The 22,065-nt window shown below is 41.8% G+C and overlaps 1 protein-coding gene across 3 annotated transcripts in view; it reads right to left on the reverse strand.

Annotated features, from left to right (window-relative positions):
• ARFIP1 (ARF interacting protein 1) overlaps positions 1-22,065 on the reverse strand; it is an 88,141-nt gene that overhangs the window by 65,052 nt on the left and 1,024 nt on the right. For all 3 annotated transcript variants that reach the window (XM_074993170.1, XM_074993171.1, XM_074993169.1), the window contains exons 2-3: positions 14,504-14,583; positions 129-230 (exon numbers count right to left, since the gene is read on the reverse strand). In XM_074993170.1, the coding sequence (XP_074849271.1) occupies positions 129-230; positions 14,504-14,581 (180 nt within the window). In that variant the 5' untranslated portion in view covers positions 14,582-14,583. The remainder of the gene's footprint in view (positions 1-128; positions 231-14,503; positions 14,584-22,065) is intronic.

The following is a 22,065-nucleotide window of genomic DNA, read 5'->3' on the forward strand; positions in this document are numbered from 1 at the left end:
TAAGATCTAGGGAATCAGCCCAGCCAGGTTCTGTTTACTAATATTTCCTTGTAATCTCAGCATTTCATGGGCTGGATTTCTGAGAGTAACAAAGTGGTAGTTTAAGAGACTGAAGAAAATCTTTTTACCCTTTTAAAACTGCGTTCACGTGAATCTTCAAGCTCTCCATTACTGGTCACAGGAATTTCTGCTGCTGAATTTTTGGGAGATTCTTGAGCCATTGCAATATCCTACAGTGTAAAAAGTAACAGGTTAGTATTTGCCAGTACATCAGAGCAATTGGTGTAGTATAAAAGCTGAAGGAAGAACATTCAACAACTGATTTTATATGCCAGCTGCTGTACAAAGTAGGAATCTAATTGTAACATTTCACTGATACACTGAATCTTAATTCAGTCAATATTTAAATCATACAAAAGCAGTCACTGTGTGATTGTAGTGAGTCAGTATGGCCTCCTGCAGACCCGGAGGCCGGGGAAGCTATGCAGAGGCCCTGGTGGGCGGGGCCGGAGTCAGGAGACCAGAGGCCTGCCCCTCAGAGGGCGGGGCCAAGGGATAGAGGAGCCAAAGGCGGGACTCAGGAACCATTCAGGGCTGGGCCTCCGGGCAGGGAGGACGTGCCTGCACGAGCTCCTCGGGGCCAAAGGGAGAGGGCCTGCGGCCGCCCGGCCAGGCCAGAGGAGCAGGCCCCCAGAGGCTCCACGCAATCCCGGGTCCGTATGCCCCAAGGAGACTACCTGGACTTCCCGGACCTACCAGGACCTTCCCGCCGGCGGAGACCCCCCACCTTGGAAGAGGCCCCGGGAGCGGGCTGCCCCAGAGTCCCGGCGGACCCTTACAACACTCAGACCCAGGACCGCCCTGCGTCTCCTGTATTGCCACCGCCTGACTACCCTAACGACGTGGTTATGGACGATTGGCCGGAGCCCCCAAAGGTGGATGACCCAGAGGAGACCGACCTAGGAGGACCCCTCGACCAGATGGACTGGGACCTGCCGCCAACAGAGGGTGAGGTAGGAAGTGGCCCGGGGAACATCGCTCACGAACCAATGGCAGTGTGTTGCGGTCTGGATCCCCACTGCCGGGGTTGCAGGTGAGCGACCCTCAGGGCCCCGGGCCGGGTCGCAGTGGAGTGGGAGGGCCTGCGACCCCCTACCCCCTCCTCCTTGACAGGGCCAGCCCCCGCTGAGCCTGTCTGTTAACCCTTGTGTTGCCGCCCGGCCCCAAACTGAGGGCTGGGACAGTGTTTAACCCTTGTGTTGCCGCCCGGCCCCAAACTGAGGGCTGGGCCGGTGTTTCACCCTTGTGTTGCCGCCCAGCCCCAAACTGAGGGCTGGGCCGGTGTTTCACCCTTGTGTTGCCACCCCGCCCCAAACTGAGGGCTGGGCCGGTGCTTAACCCTTGTGTTGCCGCCCCGCCCCAAACTGAGGGCTGGGCTGGTGCTTAACTCTTGTGAACTGCTGCCCCGCCCTGGACTGAGGGCCGGGCCCAGAACTGTATTATTACGTGGGACTGCTGCCCCGCCCTGGACTGAGGGCTGGGCCCAGAACTATACAACTCTTCTGAACTGCTGCCCCGCCCTGGACTGAGGGCTGGGCCCAGAACTATACAACTCTTCTGAACTGCTGCCCCGCCCTAGACGGAGGGCTGGGGGCCTGTATGGTGGTAGCGGTGAGCCGCTGTCTGCCTGAACTGAGTACGGGCTAGTGCCCTAACCCCCTTTTTTCTTGCCGCCCGCCCTAGACCAAGGGGCTGGGCGTCACAGGACGTGTTACAGTGATGCATAACTTGCCAAAAATTATCTAACAGTTCCAAGATACAAAACAAAACCAGAAAACTTAGGACCTCACCTACATGACAATGTTTGGTGATTAAGAATGTCATTCTGCTTACCTGTATGTCCACATCAGAATCTGAAAAGTAGAATTAAATTCATAACACCCTAAAGAATCAACTGTTTGTACTGATGGTATCTACCATATCCAGTCTTCCCTCTAATTTTTTCCATTCATGGATGGAATACATGTGTTATGTGCACCAAGATGTGCACCCTCAACAGAAACACATGGTGGCTGTAGGGACTCTGCTAGTCAGCTGGGTGGCACCTGAATCTCTACTGGGTGGCTGCGCAAGCACTCCCCTTAAAAGAACACTGGTTATATCCCATATGTTCCAAAGCACTTAGCAATGAAATGAGCCTAGTGTGAAAATCCCCACTCTTCTTGGCAAGCACCAACTGCTTCCTGATGAACGAAATGGCTTTAATAATCAGTTACTGCCAAATTTAAGCTCTAATTTTTAAAGAAATTATGATTCTGCCCCTTAAGTGGCAGAGTGGAACAAATTAAGCCAATACAACACTGTCTTCTGGACTAAACAATTATAATGTTTCTGTTGCTGTTCATTGCTCTATCAGAAGCAGCAGACTCAACAATCAGTTCTACTGCTGAGAAAGAATCACTTCAGTTTCACGGTGCTGCTGCCGCCACCGTTTGGTAAAGCAGCAAGAAATAGCAGTTCATCATCATTATCACCAACAACCATGGGCTCCCTGGAGCCATTTATGTTGCAGTAAAACCCAAAGGAAAGAGGCTAAAGAAAGGAGCATATTGAGGGTTGGCTTGTTTTGTTTTTTTTTTTGGTGGTGGTGGTGGTGGTTGTTTTTCCCCCTCCTGTTCTCACCACGGCAGTTCACACACAAAAAGCACCTTAACTGTTCCAACAACTGGGGGAAAGAAGACTTAACATTTCAAACAACAAAATTAAGCCTTCAAATAGATTTGAAACCTGGCATCTCTCCTGTCCCAACAGAAAAAATGTAGTACACTCACTCCTCACTATACGAGCACAATTGGTTCCCAAATTTCTGCTCATAGGAGAAAACTCATAAGAGCGACACTAAGTTCCCATTAAAATAGATGTAAAAGTCTCCAATTCATCCCAAGTGCTTGTAACTTGACATACACCAGTTGAGTTTAGGTACTTTTCTGATGTATTTGAATAGTTTAGCTCCAGAAACAGGATGTAGTGGTTGTATGCAGAGCAGGGATTCCCAACTTGTAGGTCGGGACCCAAACATTGGTCCCATTAGATTTGTTAAAGATTGCCAGCTGGGCAGATTTCAGCTGCATGTGGCTGTTAAAGAACCCATTTGCAGTTTCTTAACACTGCTGCTTCAGGCACATATCTATCAATAGAGATAGCTGCTGGAGATGGTAGCTATTGCTATCACTAGGAATAGCAATTACCTTATGCCTAGATGCTGAAACCTTAACACTTAATTGCTAGGAACAGGAGAACTGGGGGAGCTACCCAACCTAGCAGCCCCAGTGAAGAGGCTGCAGGAAGAGGAGGAGTGTCTCAGGCTGGGGCTGTTTAGGAATGCGGGAACGGGGGGGGGTCTAATGCTGAGGGCAGTTTGGGGCTGCTGGGGGTAGTTAAAACCTGGCTGAGGGTGAGGTATGCCGGGCGGGCAGGGGGTTCTAATACAGTAAACCCTCAAGTTAGCCAGGGGTTATTCCTGCAACCCCTGCATAACTCAAATTTTCCTGCAAGGGGAGGGGAGCCAGGAACCACCAGGACTGATCAGTTTCCTGGCTCCCAGAGTGGCAGGAGCTGGGAACCAAGGGCAGTCTGGTTCCAACCTCCCCATGGCTTGAAGAACCTGGAAACTGATCAGCTCATAGCTGGTCAGTTTCACATTCTCACCAGTGCAGGGAAGGGAACCAGGCTAAGAGCCTTCTCCTTCTCTTCCCCCAGCCACAGGGCTGTCAGACAGCTGCATGTTTGAGGGAAGGGAGGGAGAAGACTCCAACCACGAGGCTATGGGTCTCCCCATCCCCCAGCCAGGGACCCTGCAGCTGGAGCAGAGGCAGCCGTGGGGCTGTGGGTCTCCCCACCCCCCAGCCAGGGATCTTGCTCGTACAAGCAGGGGAAGTTCACTCATTTAACGAATGAAGGTAGGTCTATATGTTCCTTGTTTTAGCGAGTACTTGTTAGTAAAGGGATGACTGTATAGTACAAAGATTTAAAGGGTTGAAAACGTACAAACCTTGCTCAGTACAAAGTATTATGTTCTTGAAGTATTACATCCAAAGGTTTTGTGCAAAACTTATAAAATTTGTTCTAGAAGTACCAATTTGCTTTAAAAGAACCTATACTTCTAGAAGACTTCACAATTTATGCTGAAATCAAGCTACAAGTGTAAAAACAGGGAAAGAGCATGGAGACAAACAAAAATCCCTTCAACACTCACAAAGCATCACTTTTAGGTGCAAGAGAGAAAGAGGAAAGTGCAATTTCCTATTCTCAGCACGCTTGCTTACACACTATCATCTTTTCTCTTAGGCAATTACAGAACATGTTACAAACAAGTGTATAGGTACAGGAAAATCTAAAGTTTTATATTTTTAGTTTCATTCTCCATTTAGTCCCCAAAGAATCAACTGATTTCCACATTTTACTTTCTCTTCAAACTAGTGAAATAAAGTTGCAATTGTAAGGTAGGGACTCTACACAAAACTGTCCCAAGACAACCTTCTACAAAGCTCCCCTAAAATAAAATACAAAAACAAGATAGCCTGGCTTTTGAATGAACTCTTATAAGCATTTAACACACATTTGGAAGAGTGGATTACAAATGCTTTAAATCAACTATGCACTCAGAAATACACATTAAAAGCAATATGCAACTGCCCAAAGCAAATTACAGAATAAGTGTTTGTTAAAGTAGTTAGAAACTCATCCATGGAGAGACAGATGAAAATTTTTTGGTTTTGAGTCTTTCAGGTTTAAATTTTGTTTATTTCGGAAGGAGGGGGTTTGGGCTGAGGGGAAGTAAGATAGACAGTGTCCATCATCCCCTCACCCACAAAATGATTGAAGTGTTTTAATTTCTCCTCCAAATTAGTTAAAAGAGATCAGTTTAAAAGTGTTTGAGATCCAGTCTTGCAGCACCTAGAATAGGGGTATTAGCTAAAAGCTAATACACCAAATGCTTTCCCAAAATTTTTCTGAATGAACAATTACCGTAGCTGTTCATCATCATCGTCATCTACAACTATGGGCTCAGCTCATGCTTCTCTCACTATTTCCTTCCAACTTTCCCTGTCCAGTGGCTTAGTTTCTATAGGCTAGCTCTGCACCAATCTACGCATTTTCTATGGGGGCTGCCTCTCCTAGCCATAAAAACATAAGAATGGCCATACTTGGTCAGGCCATAGGTCCATCTATCCCAGTATCCTGTCTGCCAACAGTAGCCAATGCCAGGTGCCCCAGAGGAGGTGAACTGAAGACAATGATCTATGGACCTAACCTCCAAACATTGATTGAGCTCTTTTTTAAACTCTGTCAGAGTCCTGGCCTTCACAGAGTCCTCTGGTAAGGAGTTCCACAGGTTGACTGTGCGCTGTGTGAAGAAAAACTTTCTTTTATTAGTTTTGAACCTGCTACCCATTAATTTCATTTGGTGTTTTCTAGTTCTTATATTATAGGAACACAAATAACTTTTCTGTATTCACTTTTTCCACACCATTCATGATTTTATATATACCTCTATCATATTGCCCCCTCAGTCTCCTCTTTTCTAGACTGGAAAGTCCCAGTCTCTCTGGCCTCTCCTTATACAGGACCCGTTCCAAACCCTTAATCATTTTAGTTGCCCTTTTCTAAACTTTGTCTAATGCAATATATCTTTTTTGAGGTGAGGAGACCACATCTGCACACAGTACTCAAGATGTGGGCGTACCATAGTTTTATACAGGGGAAGTAAGATATTCTTCGTTTTATTTCCTATCCCTTTTTTAATTATTCCTAACATCCTATTTGCTTTACTGACTGCCACTGCACACTGTGTGGATATTTTCAGAGAACTATCCACTATAATTCCAAGACCCCTTTCCTGATCTGTTATAGCTAAATTTTCCCCCATCATATTGTATGTATAATTGGGGTTATTTTTCCCAATGTGCATTACCTTACACTTACCCACATTAAATTTCATTTGCCATTTTGCTGCCCAATCACTCAGTTTGCTGAGTATCAGAGGGGTAGCCTTGTTAGTCTGGATCTGTAACAGCAACGAAGGGTCCTGTGGCACCTTATAGACTAACAAAAGTTTTGAGCATGAGCTTTCGTGAGCAAAGACTCACTTCATCAGATGCATCTGATGAAGTCTTTGCTCACGAAAGCTCATGCTCAGAACTTTTCTGTTAGTCTATAAGGTGCCACAGGACCCTCAGTTTGCTGAGATCTTTTTGAAGTTCTTCACAGTCTGCTTTTGTTTTGACTATCCTGAACAGTTTGGTGTCATCTGCAAACTTTGCCACCTCACTGCCTACCCCTTTCTCTACATCATTGACGACTAAGTTGAACAAGATTGGTCCCAGGACTGACCCTTGGGGAATGCCACTAGTTACCCCCTTCCATTGCGAAAATTTACCATTTATTCCTACCCTTTGTTTCCTGTCTTTTAACCAGTTCCCAATCCACGAAAGGATCTTTCCTCCTATCCCATGACCACCTAATTTACCTAAGAGCTTTTGGTGTCAAAGGCTTTCTGGAAATCTAAGTATACTATGTCTACTGGATCCCCCCCGTCCGCATGCTTGTTAACCCCTTCAAAGAATTCTAATAGATTAGTAAGACATGACTTCCCTTTACAGAAAGCATGTTGACTTTTGGTCAACAAATCATGTTCTTCTATGTGTCTGACAATTTTATTCTTTACTATTCTTTCTATTAATTGCCCAGTACTGATGTTAGACTTACCAGTCTGTAATTGCTAGGGTCTGCTTTAGAGCCCTTTTTAAATATTGGTGTTATATTAGCTGTCTTCCAATCATTGGGTATGGAAGCTGATTTAAAGGATAGGTTACAAACCACTGTTAATAGTTCCACCATTTCACATTTGAGTTCTTTCAGAACCCTTGGGTGAATACCATTCGGTCCTGGAGACTTGTGACTGTTTAGCTTATCAATTAGTTCCAAAACCTCCTCTAATGACACTTCAATCCCGGACAGTTCCTCAGATTTGTCACCTGTAAAGGATGGCTCAGATTTGGGAATCTCTCTAACATCCTCAGCTGTGAAGACGGAAGCAAAGAAATCATTTAGTTTTTCCGCAACGGCATCCATTATGCCAAATACTAGGGTATTGATTTTCCATTCGTTCTTCATTCTGCAGATATGCCCGAATAGCTGTGACTTCCATTGTATAACCTTCTGCAGTAGGTTCTCTTTCAACTGTTTTTCCTACATAATTCCTCAGTGGTGACCTTCCTTTTCCTATTCTCACGATCCTACTATAACAATTCCTCTTGAATGCCAATATCCTTCTCTTTGAATCTTTCATTATCACTCACGTCTCATGTATCTGTACAACATGCTGAAGAGATACATTTTTAAAATGTTCACTTTTGTTCCTTAGCTGATCTCTTTGCTTTTCCTGATCTTATCCATCACCTTCCAACTCACTCTTGCTTTCACTATTCTAGTTGCTACTTCCTTCCTACAATCTAGATATGTTATGTTGTTTCCCAGATATGAGAACTTCTCCACGTTTTCTAGTTCGATCCCATCTACACTGATCTTCTTTCCTATTTCCTTATCTCCAAATACCATTGGTTTTGTGTCACACTTTCTTGTAGTTGTTACAAGGATATTATTCAATTGTCAATGGGAGAGAAGATTGTCTATGCAACGATGAATGAGAGGGATGGATCTGCGCCACAAAAAGATTGTCGCTATTAAGTTGTAGTGCATATGATGAACAAATATAAGAATTCCCTGTCTAACATGAAATCTTTGTGGACAATCAACACAACATTAGCCTACGTTTATTCAGCCTAGGCAAATATCTGCACACAGTACGCTGCTGTACAAACTTATTTGTCCTTTAAAACTAAAGAGGTAGAAATGAGAGTTGCAATGTATTTCACTATTTAGAGGTGCCCTTATGTAGCGCACACAGTAACTCCTCACTTAACCGGGTCCTGGTTAAGGTTGTTTCACTGTTCTGTCCCAATACTTGTTTAAAGTTGTGTAATGTTTGCTTATAATATTGTTTGCAGGTAGCAGGTTGCCACTTGGAACCAATACGAGCAAGAGCCCTGCATCAGCTCCCCTTCTGCTCCCTGCAGGCCCTAGGGATTAGCAACTCCCCCCCTCCAATCAGCTACTGGTAGCATTCAGGAGGTACTTCCTGCTTTGTTACATCTGACGTGCACGTACTGAAGAGAACATTTGGGGTTGAGTCCTTTAACCAAACACAAAAAAAAAAACCACTGCCAAAATCTATCAGTTTATTGGGTGAAGTTATAGCTAAAAATACACTGAAGTGCACCACAAGCTGTATGGCACTACAGTAAATATTTAGGGGTGTTTTTAAATGCATTAAAATAAATTGGTGGATAGTGAGAAAATATCTGTCCCACTCCTAGGAAAGAACATTAGGCTCAGAAACGCTAAGACTTACTTGACTTAAACCTGGAGACACAGGTCATCTACAAGTCTCTTCCATTTCACTCTATCTCAGGACACACTAAACATCTGCCAAAATTAAGCCTTATTTTACTAAACTGGTTACAGCTGAACCTTTTTTAAAAATTTCTCCAAACTAAACTCTCGTACACCAAGTCTACATTTAGATGAAGTTATGATAAAACTATTGCTTGCTTCAAATAGAAACAGAATACAGTCTGTTATTTTGGCATAATGGCTCCAGTTGTTTCCATATGTGGTACTGCAATTAATGGACAAGTCAAAGTAATTTATTTTCTTATCACTTGTACAAGAGACTATATTCTTCATGCAGAGGTGAGGTTTAAAGTAGTAAGGGCTGTCCCATATAACCATGCAAGACACATGAGTTGGACAGTGATCACATTCTGGATTACATTTTATTTGAATGCCTGCCATCAAAGACTAGAAATCATTTAACTCGTTAATTAAGCCTCTCAATCACCATTAAACCGATGAATAATAACAGAGAGTAAGCCGTGCTAGTCTATACGCTATCAAAACAAAAAGCAGTCAAGTAGCATTTTAAAGACTAGCAAAATAGTTTATTAGGTGAGCTTTCGTGGGACAGACCCACTTCTTCAGACCATAGCCAGACCAGAACAGACTCAATATTTTTAAGACACAGAGAACCAAAAACAGTAAGCAAGGAGGACAAATCAGAGAAAGATAAACAAGGTGAGCAAATCAGAGAGTGGAGGGGTGGGGGGGAAGATCAAGAATTAGATTGAACCAAGTATGCAGACGAGCCCCTATAGTGACTCAGAAAGTTCCCATCACGATTTAAACCATGTGTTAATGTGCCGAATTTGAATATAAAAGTCAGCTTGTCCACTTCTCTCTCTAAAACGGTGCGATAATTTCTCTTCAGTAACACACATACCTTGAGGTCATTGACAGAATGCCCCATTCCATTAAAATGTTGACTAAGTGGTTGTGGATCTAGAGTGTTTTGATGTCTGTTTTGTGCCCATTGACCCTTTGTCTAAGGGAGTTAGAAGTCTGTCCAATATACAAAGCATCTGGGCATTGTTGGCACATGATGGCATATATGATGTTAGTAGAGGAGCATGAGAAAGTGCCCGTGATTCTGTGAGTAACCTGGTTAGGTCCAGTGATGGTATTTCCAGAGAAGATATGTGGACAAAGCTGGCAGTGGGCTTTGTAACAGGGAAAGGTTCCAGGACTGGTGTTCCTGGGGTATAGGCTGTGGCTGTTAGTAAGGATCCTCACGAGATTGGGAGGTTGTCTGTAGGAGAGAACAGGCATGTCACCCAGGGCCTTCTGGAGTGTAGCATCCTGATTAAGAATAGGTTGTAGGTCTTTAATAATTCGTTGCAGTGGTCTGAGTTGGGGGCTGTAGGTGATGACCAGTGGTGTTCTGTTCTTGCCTTTTTTGGGCTGATCTTGGAGTAGCTGGTCTCTGGGTATGAGTCTGGCCCTGTTGATTTGTTTTTTTACTTCTCCTGGTGGGTAATTCAGGTTTATGAATATTTGGTACAGTTCTTGTAGTTTTTGGTCTCTGTCAGTTGGATCAGAGCAAATGCGATTGTACCTAAGAGCTTGACTGTAAACAATGGATCTAGTCACGTGTGCAGGATGGAAACTAGAAGGCTGTAGATAAGTATAGTGATCAGTAGGTTTTCCACATAAAGACGGATTACAAGCAATCAGGAACACCATCCCTGATGCCACCACAGCCAATATGGTGTCTGACCTCTGTAACTTTGTTCTCACACACAATCATTTCCAATCTGGGGACAATTTATACCTCCAGATTAGTGGAACTGCTATGGGCACCCACATGACCCCACAATATGCTAATGTATTTATGGCTGACCTGGAACGATTCCTCAGCTCTCGTTCCCTATTACCCCTCCTCTACTTAAGATACAATGATGACATCTTTATGATTTGAACCCATGGTACAGAGGCTCTAGAAGAATTCCACAGAGACTTTAACAATCTACACCCCACCGTCAACTTATGCCTCGATTACAACATGCAAGAGATACATTTCCTGGACACTACAGTACTAATCAAGGATGGCCTGATCAGTACCACACTGTACTGAAAACCTACTGATCGCTATACTTATCTACAGCCTTCTAGTTTCCATCCTGCACACGTGACTAGATCCATTGTTTACAGTCAAGCTCTTAGGTACAATCGCATTTGCTCTGATCCAACTGACAGACACCAAAAACTACAAGAACTTTACCAAATATTCATACACCTGAATTACCCACCAGGAGAAGTAAAAAAACAAATAGACAGGGCCAAACGCATACCCAGAGACCAGCTACTCCAAGATCAGCCCAAAAAAGCCAACAGAACAGAACACCACTGGTCATCACCTACAGCGCCCAACTCAGACCACTGCAACGAATTATTAAAGACCTACAACCTATTCTTAATCAGGATGCTACACTCCAGAAGGCCCTGGGTGACATGCCTGTTCTCTCCTACAGACAACCTCCCAACCTCATGAGGATCCTTACTAACAGCCACAGCCTATACCCCAGGAACACCAGTCCTGGAACCTTTCCCTGCTACAAAGCTCACTGCCAGCTTTGTCCACATATCTTCTCTGGAAATACCAACACTGGACCTAACCAGGTTACTCACAGAATCACGGGCACTTTCTCATGCTCCTCTACTAACATCATATATGCCATCATGTGCCAACAATGCCCAGATGCTTTGTATATTGGACAGACTTCTAACTCCCTTAGACAAAGGGTCAACGGGCACAAAACAGACATCAAAACGCTCCAGATCCACAAACCACTTAGTCAACATTTTAATGGAATGGGGCATTCTGTCAATGACCTCAAGGTATGTGTGTTACTGAAGAGAAATTATCGCACTGTTTTAGAGAGAGAAGTGGACAAGCTGACTTTTATATTCAAATTCGGCACATTAACACATGGTTTAAATCGTGATGGGAACTTTCTGAGTCACTATAGGGGCTCGTCTGCATACTTGGCTCAATCTAATTCTTGATCTTCCCCCCCACCCCTCCACTCTCTGATTTGCTCACCTTGATTATCTTTCTCTGATTTGTCCTCCTTGCTTACTGTTTTTGGTTCTCTGTGTCTTAAAAATATTGAGTCTGTTCTGGTCTGGCTATGGTCTGAAGAAGTGGGTCTGTCCCACGAAAGCTCACCTAATAAACTATTTTGCTAGTCTTTAAAGTGCTACTTGACTGCTTTTTGTTTTGACATTAAACAGATGGTGGAACTGAAGTATAGCGATGTTACCTACTTCTCCCAAAAATATACGAAGTCTGCAGCAAAATCAGGAAGCAAAAACAACATGAAGTGGATGCTTTTTCTGTAGTTTTTCAGGTGGAGAAAATCAAATGTGTCACAAAAAAAATCAAATGAGCAAAACTCAAAACTAGTTTTTGTGGAGAATAACTTTTTGGGTAGCAGGGAATAGGGGCAGCTCAGTGACAATATTTGAGTGACTGAAAATGTTCTGAAGAATCCTGTGAAATCCCAAACTTTTCCATGAATTGAAGCTTACAGAGGGATCTCGATTAAATAGGGTCCCATATTCTTTATCATTTGGGCCACTACACTAACAATATGCTAAAGGAGCACTCAAAGATGATAAGGTCATTGCAGGGAAACTAAATAAATTCTTTGCTTCTGTCTTTACAGCTGAGGAGGTTTGGTTCAGGTTTGGGAATCTCCCTTTCTTTTAGGTGACAAATCTGAGGAACTGTCACTGATTGAGCTGTCTTTAGAGGAAGTTTTGGAACAAACTGATAAACTTAACAGTATCAATGGGATGACATTCGCCTAAGAGTTCTAAAAGAATGCAAATGTAAAATTGCAGAAATGAAAACCACAGTTAATAATCTATCCTACATATCATCTTCTGTATCTAATGATGGAAGATAGCTACTGTGACATTAACATTTAAAAAGTGCTTTAGAGGTGATCCCAGCAACTACAGAGTGGAAAAATAACTTCAGTATTGGGGAAGTTAGTTGAAATGATAGAAAAGATTACAATTGTAAGACACATAGGTGAAAATAAATTGTTGTGGAGAAGTCAACATGGTTCCTGTAAAGAAAACCCACACTTTAGCCATCTGCTAGAGTCCTTTGATGTGATCAACAAGCGAACAGACAAGAAAGATGCAGTCAATACAGTGTACTTAAGATTTCCAGAAAACCTTTGACAAGGTCCCTCACCAAAGGCTCTTTAATAAAGTAAGCTGTCACGGGATAAGAGGGAAGGTCCTCTCATGCACTGATAACTGGTTAAAAGACAGGAAACAAAGAGGAGGTATCAATGGTAAGTTTTCAGAATGAAGAGAGGTAGCCAGCGGTGTCCCCCATGGGTCTGTACTCAGACCAATCTTATTCAACATATTTATATATCATCTGAAGAAAGGGATAAACAGTGAGGTGGCAAAATTTGCCGATGACATTCAACTGCTCGAGATAGTTAAGAACAAAGCAGACCATGAAGAGCTTCAAAAGGATGGCTCAAAACTAGGCGATGAGGCAACAAAATGGCACATGAATTTTAATGTTGATAAATGCAAAGTAATGCACACAATCTCAACTATCAATTAGACCCCATAATTTCGTATGTAGCCATCACCACTCAAAGAGAGATCTTGCAGTCATTGTGGATAGTTCTCTGAAAACATCCACTCCATGTGCTGCAGCAGTCAAAAAAGCAAACTGATTCACTGTGGGAGTGCCTATATATACACAACTGGGTATCCACTCAAAATCCCAAATCCTCTATGAGTCAGTGTTTCACAAGCACTTTCACTTTGTTGTCAAAGCCATGTCTGCATCCAGTCCACTGCACAAGTTCCCCAACTTTTCACCACCAACTCTGTAAAATGTAATAATTGTCCAAGAATTAAATTAAAAGCGCATTTTAGATAATAAAAAAAACAAACTATAAAATTAAGTGCATTTTAAAAGTTTCTTGAGTTAACTCAAACTATTCCAATGAGGCAATTCTATGAACAATACTAATTTTCTTCCCACATCAGCTACATGGGAAAGGGACAGCTGTACATCCCACCAGTGACAATGGGATGTGCACTGTGAATTTGCTCATTCTTCAGATAGACAAGTATTACAAGACATGCATAAGATGACTACACATACAACTGATGATGTTTATCCCCATAAGATGATCTCTTACTGGCAAAAGAAAATGTTGCCTAAATCATTTGTTTACCTCTTAGCCAAATTCAACTACTGTACCTATTTTAGTCCTTTGACTAACGTCAAATGTAGCTCTTTTCTTCCTGAAGCATGCCAGAGTTTACTGCCTTAATTGTTAGCCACATGTGATCACATTCTCAGTGTTTGTTTTCACTCTGTGCAATACTATCATGCCAAGGAACTACTCCAGGCAGACTGAGGGAAGATGACCATCTTTTTAATTACAGGTGACTCTTCCTGTATCACCGGTATGTGGCTTCTAATGTTCCCTCTAATCCTTTCCATCCACATATAGATTTTAATCCATCCATATATGGAATAAGTTTTTAAGTATACTGAGGCAAGCGTGAATGTGCACCACCAGTAGAAACCAAAAACCTTGCTGTAGGTGCTCTGCTAATCAGCTGGGCAGCATTTTCGTCTCTCGACTGGATGTACCAGTACACAGTTGACAAGAAACATTGGGGCCATCTAGTTTGTCATGCCACCTAAACCCATTTAGTTTATAAAACTAAATAGTAGCACGGCACCAAAGGAAAGTTACTGGCTGAAATGATCCTCAATTATGGACTAAACTTAATTTTACTTGCTACAGATGCACTAGAATAATCAGAAACCCAACAAAATTAAAATAGCCAGAATATAAATCTAACAGCACCACATACATCTGTACCCACTCAAGAATTTTATTATATATTATACAAGGTTTTTCTGGCAGTCTGAAACTGTTAACTGGGGATTGGTTGATTTTACAAAGTTAGACAAATATCACTCAATCACCTCAGAGTCAGACAGGACCTCTTCTGCGGCTGGATGAGATTCATCAACTGCTGTAGGATCGTTGCTGTGTCCTGACATACCTGAAAATGAAATATGTTGAGCATGCATTAATTCTTATGCACATGATTAAATGTACCTCACAGATATCACCAATGAAAATTAGCAAACTTTCAGAAAATATTAATGCCATGTTCCCTGTGCATTAAAATCTAATACTTCCAAATTTACTATAAAATTGCTGCAGTATAGTGGAATATTTTATAAAAGTCAAAAGGGATCGTATGAATAACCAATTTTAGCAGATTTAGTTTGATCATAAGCACATTACTGATACACCAAGACAGATGGCATGGTTTTGGTGGCCATTCTCTGGGAAAACCATGTAAAACACTAAGTATAGGTCTACACTGTAATATAAGCCCAAGATTAATAGCAAGTAAGTGAGCAAGCCTTCAGTTTAATAACATATGGCTTGAGCATCTGCACTCATTTGTAACCCCAGGGTGGGAATTACTGAATCTTAGCTTCCAGCCTGAGGCTCCAGAATCTACACTGCATTATAACAGAGAGTAAGCCGTGCTAGTCTATACACTATCAAAACAAAAAGCAGTCAAGTAGCATTTTAAAGACTAGCAAAATAGTTTATTAGGTGAGCTTTCGTGGGACAGACCCACTTCTTCAGACCATAGCCAGACCAGAACAGACTCAATATTTAAGACACAGAGAACCAAAAACAGTAAGCAAGGAGGACAAATCAGAAAAAGATAATCAAGACCTAATAATTTTTTTTTTTTTTACACACACACTGCATTATGTGATCCCCAGTCCAACTACCAAACCAAGATCACCTCACACCCTCCTAAAATGTGGCTCTTCTAGCCCCTCATCTGTGGTGCAATAAGGCAAAACTTGACTGTTCACAAAGCTTTACTGCCCCAGAACTAAGAAAGTTAGCCATGGCATTGTGGAATACTTTTAGCAGATACCCAAAGCACAAGTCTAGTTGTGCTATGTTGAGACTGTAAAGAAATAAGGCTGGAGACTGGGATCCCAGCCTAGCTCAGGCTCACATATTCCACCCCCATAGGTTTCTGAGACCTTGGGTCTGAGCCTGGGATTGTGTTTAGACAGAAAAGAGGGATTAAGCTTGAGCCTGAGTTCTAACCCCTTGTCTTACATTACTACACGGAAATACCTTAAAATGTTTTGCAGTAGTTAATCTTTAAGGCCATGTCTACACGACTAACTTGTTGACTCAAGGTATGTCGGCATACAGTTGCTAAACCTAGTACATAATTTGAGCACACCGGATTTCTTGTGCTGGCCATGCATCTATTTACTAGGAGTGCTTGTGTTGATGTAGAATATAGTGCTCCATGGCAGATATCTCACTGTACAACTCCTCACTACCCAGCTCACTGATCTTTGGGAAGCTCTGGTAATGGATGGGGCAAAAGGAGTTATGCAGCAGTGACCGAGATCATACAGTCAACTTCTGAGGTTTCAAGTATCTCCATTTCATAATGGTATAAGGATCCCATAATTTTTATGGCTTTTAAAAACTCCTCAACCCTGCCTGGCCTTTCCAGCTGTCCATCTTTTACAGAAGCAAGGAAGCTGTACAGCTCTGCCTTTTTGTCATGATCCTTTCAAGCACACAGTGCATAATACTGAAACATTTTCACAGCTGCAAAAAGAACTAAATGAGCAGGGAGCATGAGGATTCCTTGCAGGACAGATTGCTGTGGGACATAGCGAGAACTAATTCAAAAGTGTTGCGGCATTCACCAAGCAGCTGTAGATGGCAAATACTGCTTTTCGGCCTGAAAAACCCAGCACCGATTGGTGGGATCCTATCATAATGCATGTTTGGGATAACGTGCAGTGGCTGGAGAACCTTTGGCTGCAGAAGGCTGCATTTCTGCATCTGTCTATTGAGTGTGGCCCAGGACGTCAGCACAGGGAGAGCAAAAGGAGAGCTTCGCTGACAGCTGAGAAGAGGCAACTGCACGGTGAAAACCTGTCATACCAAATTGTTACTGCTCAGTCATTTATCAATTTGGCGTCCAGAAATCCGCTATGGAGGCCACGGTTATACAAGGTCATTAATCACACCCTGCTATGCAAGACTGTGACTGGGGATCCCAAACTGCAGCTGGGAGACAGCACACACATCTCTATTCTAGCACACCACCTTTCCTATGAATACGTCAACAGAAAAGCATACTTTTCTGTGCTTATGAAAGCACTGGTGGATCACTGGGAATGATTCACAGACATCAGTGTGAGCCAGTCAGGGAAAGCACACAACACACACATCTTTAAGAACACAGGATTGCCACGGGGAGGGCGGGGTGGAGCAGCTGTCTACTGAATTGGAACAGCCAGATGCAAAACGTATTAGAAGAGCTCAACATGGAGATACAGGGCTTGGTGAAGTTTTGAAAGACCACTTTAACAGTGGGCCAGAGTAACACCTTTTGTTACAGTTTATTCTATCTGGTCCTGCTCTTTTGTGGCACATGTGGGGTGATCGCTGTACATGTAGGAATATAACATTGTTAATTAACCCATTCATTTTGTTTGTGTCTGACTCTATTAGTTATTACCGATAATTGGTTGCTTTCAGAACTACCAAGCCCTCATGAGCATATGTTGTGAAATAATAAAGACGAATTACATTCCAAATAATTCCAAGTGTACGTTTCACATCTGTGTATTTGAAGCTGAGACTGTCTTTACTATAAACCCCAGGCAGGGTTGTAGAGTAGTGTATCAATCAGTGACACCACATGGAATGTTGAGGTGGGGCAAACAGAGGCCACACTATTAAATTCCCAATGGGCTGCAAAGGGAGAAGAGACTGGATTGTTAAATCTGCAGGTCCACCAAAGTGTGTTTCCTGCCGGAGAAGCCCCATTAATCCTGATGCATCTCTCTCCTTTACCTGATGGGACTCCTGACCCTCTCCCCTCTTTCCTTCTTCAGGCTGTCCACCCTCCAGCTCAGAGTTCCTCTTCTGATTTCTCACTAAATATTACTACTTTCTCCATTATTTTATGGAAGTTATGCAGCCTCTGTTACATGAGGTCAGAGAAGATAATCGCAGAGGTCCATTCTGGTTTTGCAGTTAATGACACATCCCAACTCTCAGCCTTTTAAGCTACATGGGGAGAAGGGCTTGTAGCTGTTACTACTATGAAACAGACTACAGGTTGAACCTCTCTAATCTGACACCCTCAGACCACTGCCAAATGAAAATTTGCTCAACTATGGGAGGTCAATGCTATCTAACGCCATCACCAACATTTACACTTCCTTATTTGGCTTTGAAATAACAGCACAGAACAAAGAAACGGGACTGATAACTATAAACAAACTTTATGGGACCACGGGAAACCTGCTAGCTAAAATCCTGCCAGATTATGGATGTTGCTGGATGGGAATGTGCCAGACTAGAGAGGTTCAACCTGCACTGCCAAAAGAGCAGCAGGTCTGAACGCGAGACACATCAGACCAATGTCTGGGTTACATACTGACAAAACCTTTCAGTCTTCGCCTCACAGATGTCAGATTTTACTCATGTAAAACACAGAACACTATCTGCGATGGGAGAACAGAACAAAAGTAAATTTCCTCATGATTTTGCCTGGTTTTGTGACCCTTTATAAAGCAGAAGATGCCAACACAATTTCATCTTAATCAGCACATTTATCTTTTCAAAAAATGGTTCTACCTTGAAATTTGACTAAAAAAGTCAGTTGTACTTTGTCATTAGGCTATTACAACAGTGCACAGAGTGTGAATACAGGGTGCTTTAGATCCCATAGAACATTAGCTGAAAACAGAAAGTAAGGTAGAAGAGAAACTGAAGGGAAGAGGGAGGAAAAGGTATGTGAGGGTGGCTGGTAGAATGAAGATGAAGAGAAGAGATGTTCAGGAAATTGGAGTAAATATCCCATTCAGCAAAGAGAAAGAGCATCCAGAGTAAAAGCTGCACAAACAATCCAGATACTTATTACAGTGCCCAAAATTCTAGCTGCAGCTGGTTTTGCTTTCTTTTTTTTTTCCCCCTCCCCACTACTCTTGCCAATTCATTTTCACGTCAGCTCCCCTCAGAAGTTTCTCTTCCACAAGCTCCCAAGGCTGTGAAGACGGCAGCATGAAGAGGTATATGCCCTGGAAAGCAGACTAAACTTTTAAACAATAATTGTGATCAGAGATCAAAATAATTTTTTTCGCTAGTCTCCTGTAACAAAGGTTATAAATATCAATTATTTACTGCAGTTACCTCTGTAAACCATTAGTTACTGAGGACAATTTGAAGCTACAGGAAACCTATTTACTCTGGTGTAAACTGCTAGAATAATATATACTAGCACTAGTGTATCATGCAATAAACAGAAATGAACTCAGCTCTCTGAATACACACAAGGAATAGCTCCGCTGAGTAAAGTACAGGTTGCACCTCTCTAGTCCTGCACTCTCTGGTGCACCAACATCCATGGTCCAGCATGATTTTAGTTAGCTAGATGTCACTAATCATGGGTATGGCCAAATTTCCACTGATCTGCTCAAGATTGTTTCCAGATACCAGTCCTGGGCATTGTGCATTGTTATTTAACTCTAATTCATGACTTCTACTAGCCTAGTAAGTAGTGCAAGTTTTGGTAATGTTGCTAGATAATATGGACATTCCATGCTTCAGCAAACTCTCTGATTTAGCCCCAGTTAGGTCCCAAGCATGATGGAGTAGAGAGGTAAACCTGTAGTACTATTTTATATGATCACTTTCCATAACAGAAATGCACTTTAAGACTGTGACCTGAAAAAAAATCCCAGACAGTGCATTATCATTTCTAGGTTTCAACTATTTAAACAACTTGTGAGGTAGAAAGCTGATCTTTAAAATAAACAAATCGGGACTGGTATAATGAAAGGTAACGTGCCCTGAATTGAGTAAGACTCCTAGCACTTCATATTCACTTACTTTTACACCAGATGCAGAAAATCCCAGTTAAATAAAGCAGTACTAGTTATCTTCGTATCAAATTTCAACCTTCCAATTTGTGCTAAATGTTTTATGTACATAAAGTCTAATCATGAGTAGTCAGATGGTCGTTGTGCTGTATGAAATAAGATAAGCAAACTATAGAAAACCTGGGCAAATGAATTGCCTGAATTATATTATGCTGGTCTGACTCATATTTCATTTTAGAAAGGTAAATGAATAGCATTATGCGAGATCACCTACAAAACGAGCAACATTCATGACAAATGCAAGAATTCTATCCACATTCAGAACTGTCTATACAGCAAAACAAAGATTTGCACTTACCCAAAAGTCTTACGAACTACTTCAATAAGTAATGTGAATAGGTGCTTGCAGACATAAAGGACTTACCCCCAAGTCATTATTACATGTGTCCCCACACAACTCTGCCAATACCCCACTTTTGACCTGTAACATTGCTGCCATGCGTGAATGTCTTTGTTTGCACTAGTAGACTAATAAGCCCTTTTTGAATATAGCTAAAATACAAGACTACACAAAATTAGAGACATTAACTCTGTCACACTGTATGACCTTAATGAAGACAATCCATGTTTAAGTTTTACCGCATGTGAAAAGGGTGTTTTTGGTGACACTTACTGTATTTATTGACATACTCCAACCAGATACATTAAAATCTCCCTTTTAAACAAAGCATTTGCTCCGAATCTAAACTTCATTTTTTTTATTGGTAAGCGACTAACATATACATTACAGGGAGGAAGACAAGACTCCAAACTGCTCCTTTGTTCTCTTTAAAGGACCATGACAACCAACATATCAGATTTCACGAATCCATTAATTACTACATTTGAAAAACAATACCACCTCCCTGGCTGAATTATGCTTGTTAATCTGAAGTAAAAATATGCTGTTTATTTTCTCTATCACATACACAAAAAACATGCAATACTGTATCTAATATAAATGTACAAATACTAATGTATAGTGATGGATTATCACAGCCCTACTTCATCAGATTGTTCAATCTTGCTTATTAAAATAATAGTACCACTGAAAAATGTTTTCCTCAACTGACTTCTTAAATTGAAGATACTTAAATTTTTATCTCAGAGTCCATTCTTCAAGGGTAATCTGTCCAAGCAAGGCTTCCATACTCTACCTTTCTATTAAACATTGACTTGCCAAGATTCACAGCACAGTAAATTTACTGGAAAATACCATAGGGTCAAAGTACTCTGTAAATACAATAGTATTAAAAGGAGGAGTAACAACATGGTTGTTCTTTGACATGATTAAAGCACATTTCAGTTTGCTTAATTCCATCTGGACACCTAAAACAAGGCATCGCTCAATGTTGTCCAGGACAATCATGTTTTTGGAAATACACTAGTGTCTGTTGAGGTCAACTGTGTCTAAATACTCTGAAAAATACTACAAAAGTATTATTTTTGAGACACTGTGGGTTTTTTCTTATTTTGAAAGATCAAAGGAAAATATGAAATTTGGCTCCCCCATAGATTTGTAACAAGCTCTCATTCTATTTCATCTCAGCCACAACTATCAGCCGCTGGTTATGTTTCATTCTGCTGTAGAAAGCCAATATAATCAGAGAACACACCTTAACCACCTTGGAGAATGCATATAAAAAAGGGCATACTGTCATGCTGTTAAATGAACTGGTAGTAATATGACTGACGCACAACTACACCTGAAGGGGGAAAAAAAAAAAAAGAGCACATCTCGCATTCCCCGCCAAGGGCCATAGACTTCTTTCTACTTAATGCACATCAAACACAGTCCAATTAAAAATAACTCCTATCCACATGCACACTCTCCCAGTCACTGCCTACTTCTCATTAACATGTAGAGTGAAACTGTCAGCCTGAAAGCCATTTTAGCCACTGAGTGACAAACTAATCTCATTCTCTAGCAGCCCAATCGGATTATAAATGCAAGAACACTACCTGCAAAAGACATCGGTTCTACAAGTTCTTCTACTAAGCATTTAGGCCATAAGATATAAATATAATCTTAGATATTTATAATTGAAATCATGCATGGACAGAGACCATTTAATAATATCCTGTAATTCTGACCCCTCCACCACTTCATTTTGTCACCTTGTAAAGTTCCTCAGCAGTGCTACACAACAAAACAAATATTTGTTCTGTTTCTTGCGCGGGGTTCATATGCTATAGCCAATTTCCATTTCTATATTCAAGGGGCATCCCACTTTCTGTATGGCTACAACTGGAGTTTCAATCACAAGAGTCTCACATGTGTTGGAAGCAAAGCCGCAGGATTTCTGAGCAAATGGAAGTCAACAGATGTTAGCAATTACAGGAAAATAGAAGGCTGAAGTGCAATGTAATATGAAGGGACTTCACCCCAATCTGTGACTCCATCTGATAACAAAATGGCTCTCTAGCTGTCCAAGAGAGAGCATGTGTATTATACACATGGAAATTGAAGCTTTTATTTAAAACTGAAACTCTATCATGAAGAAACTGGCCATGCTTTCCTCAAAAAGTCATTTTAAAAACAC

The sequence above is a fragment of the Carettochelys insculpta genome, chromosome 4, assembly GCF_033958435.1.
Source record: "Carettochelys insculpta isolate YL-2023 chromosome 4, ASM3395843v1, whole genome shotgun sequence".
NCBI lineage: Eukaryota > Metazoa > Chordata > Testudines > Carettochelyidae > Carettochelys > Carettochelys insculpta.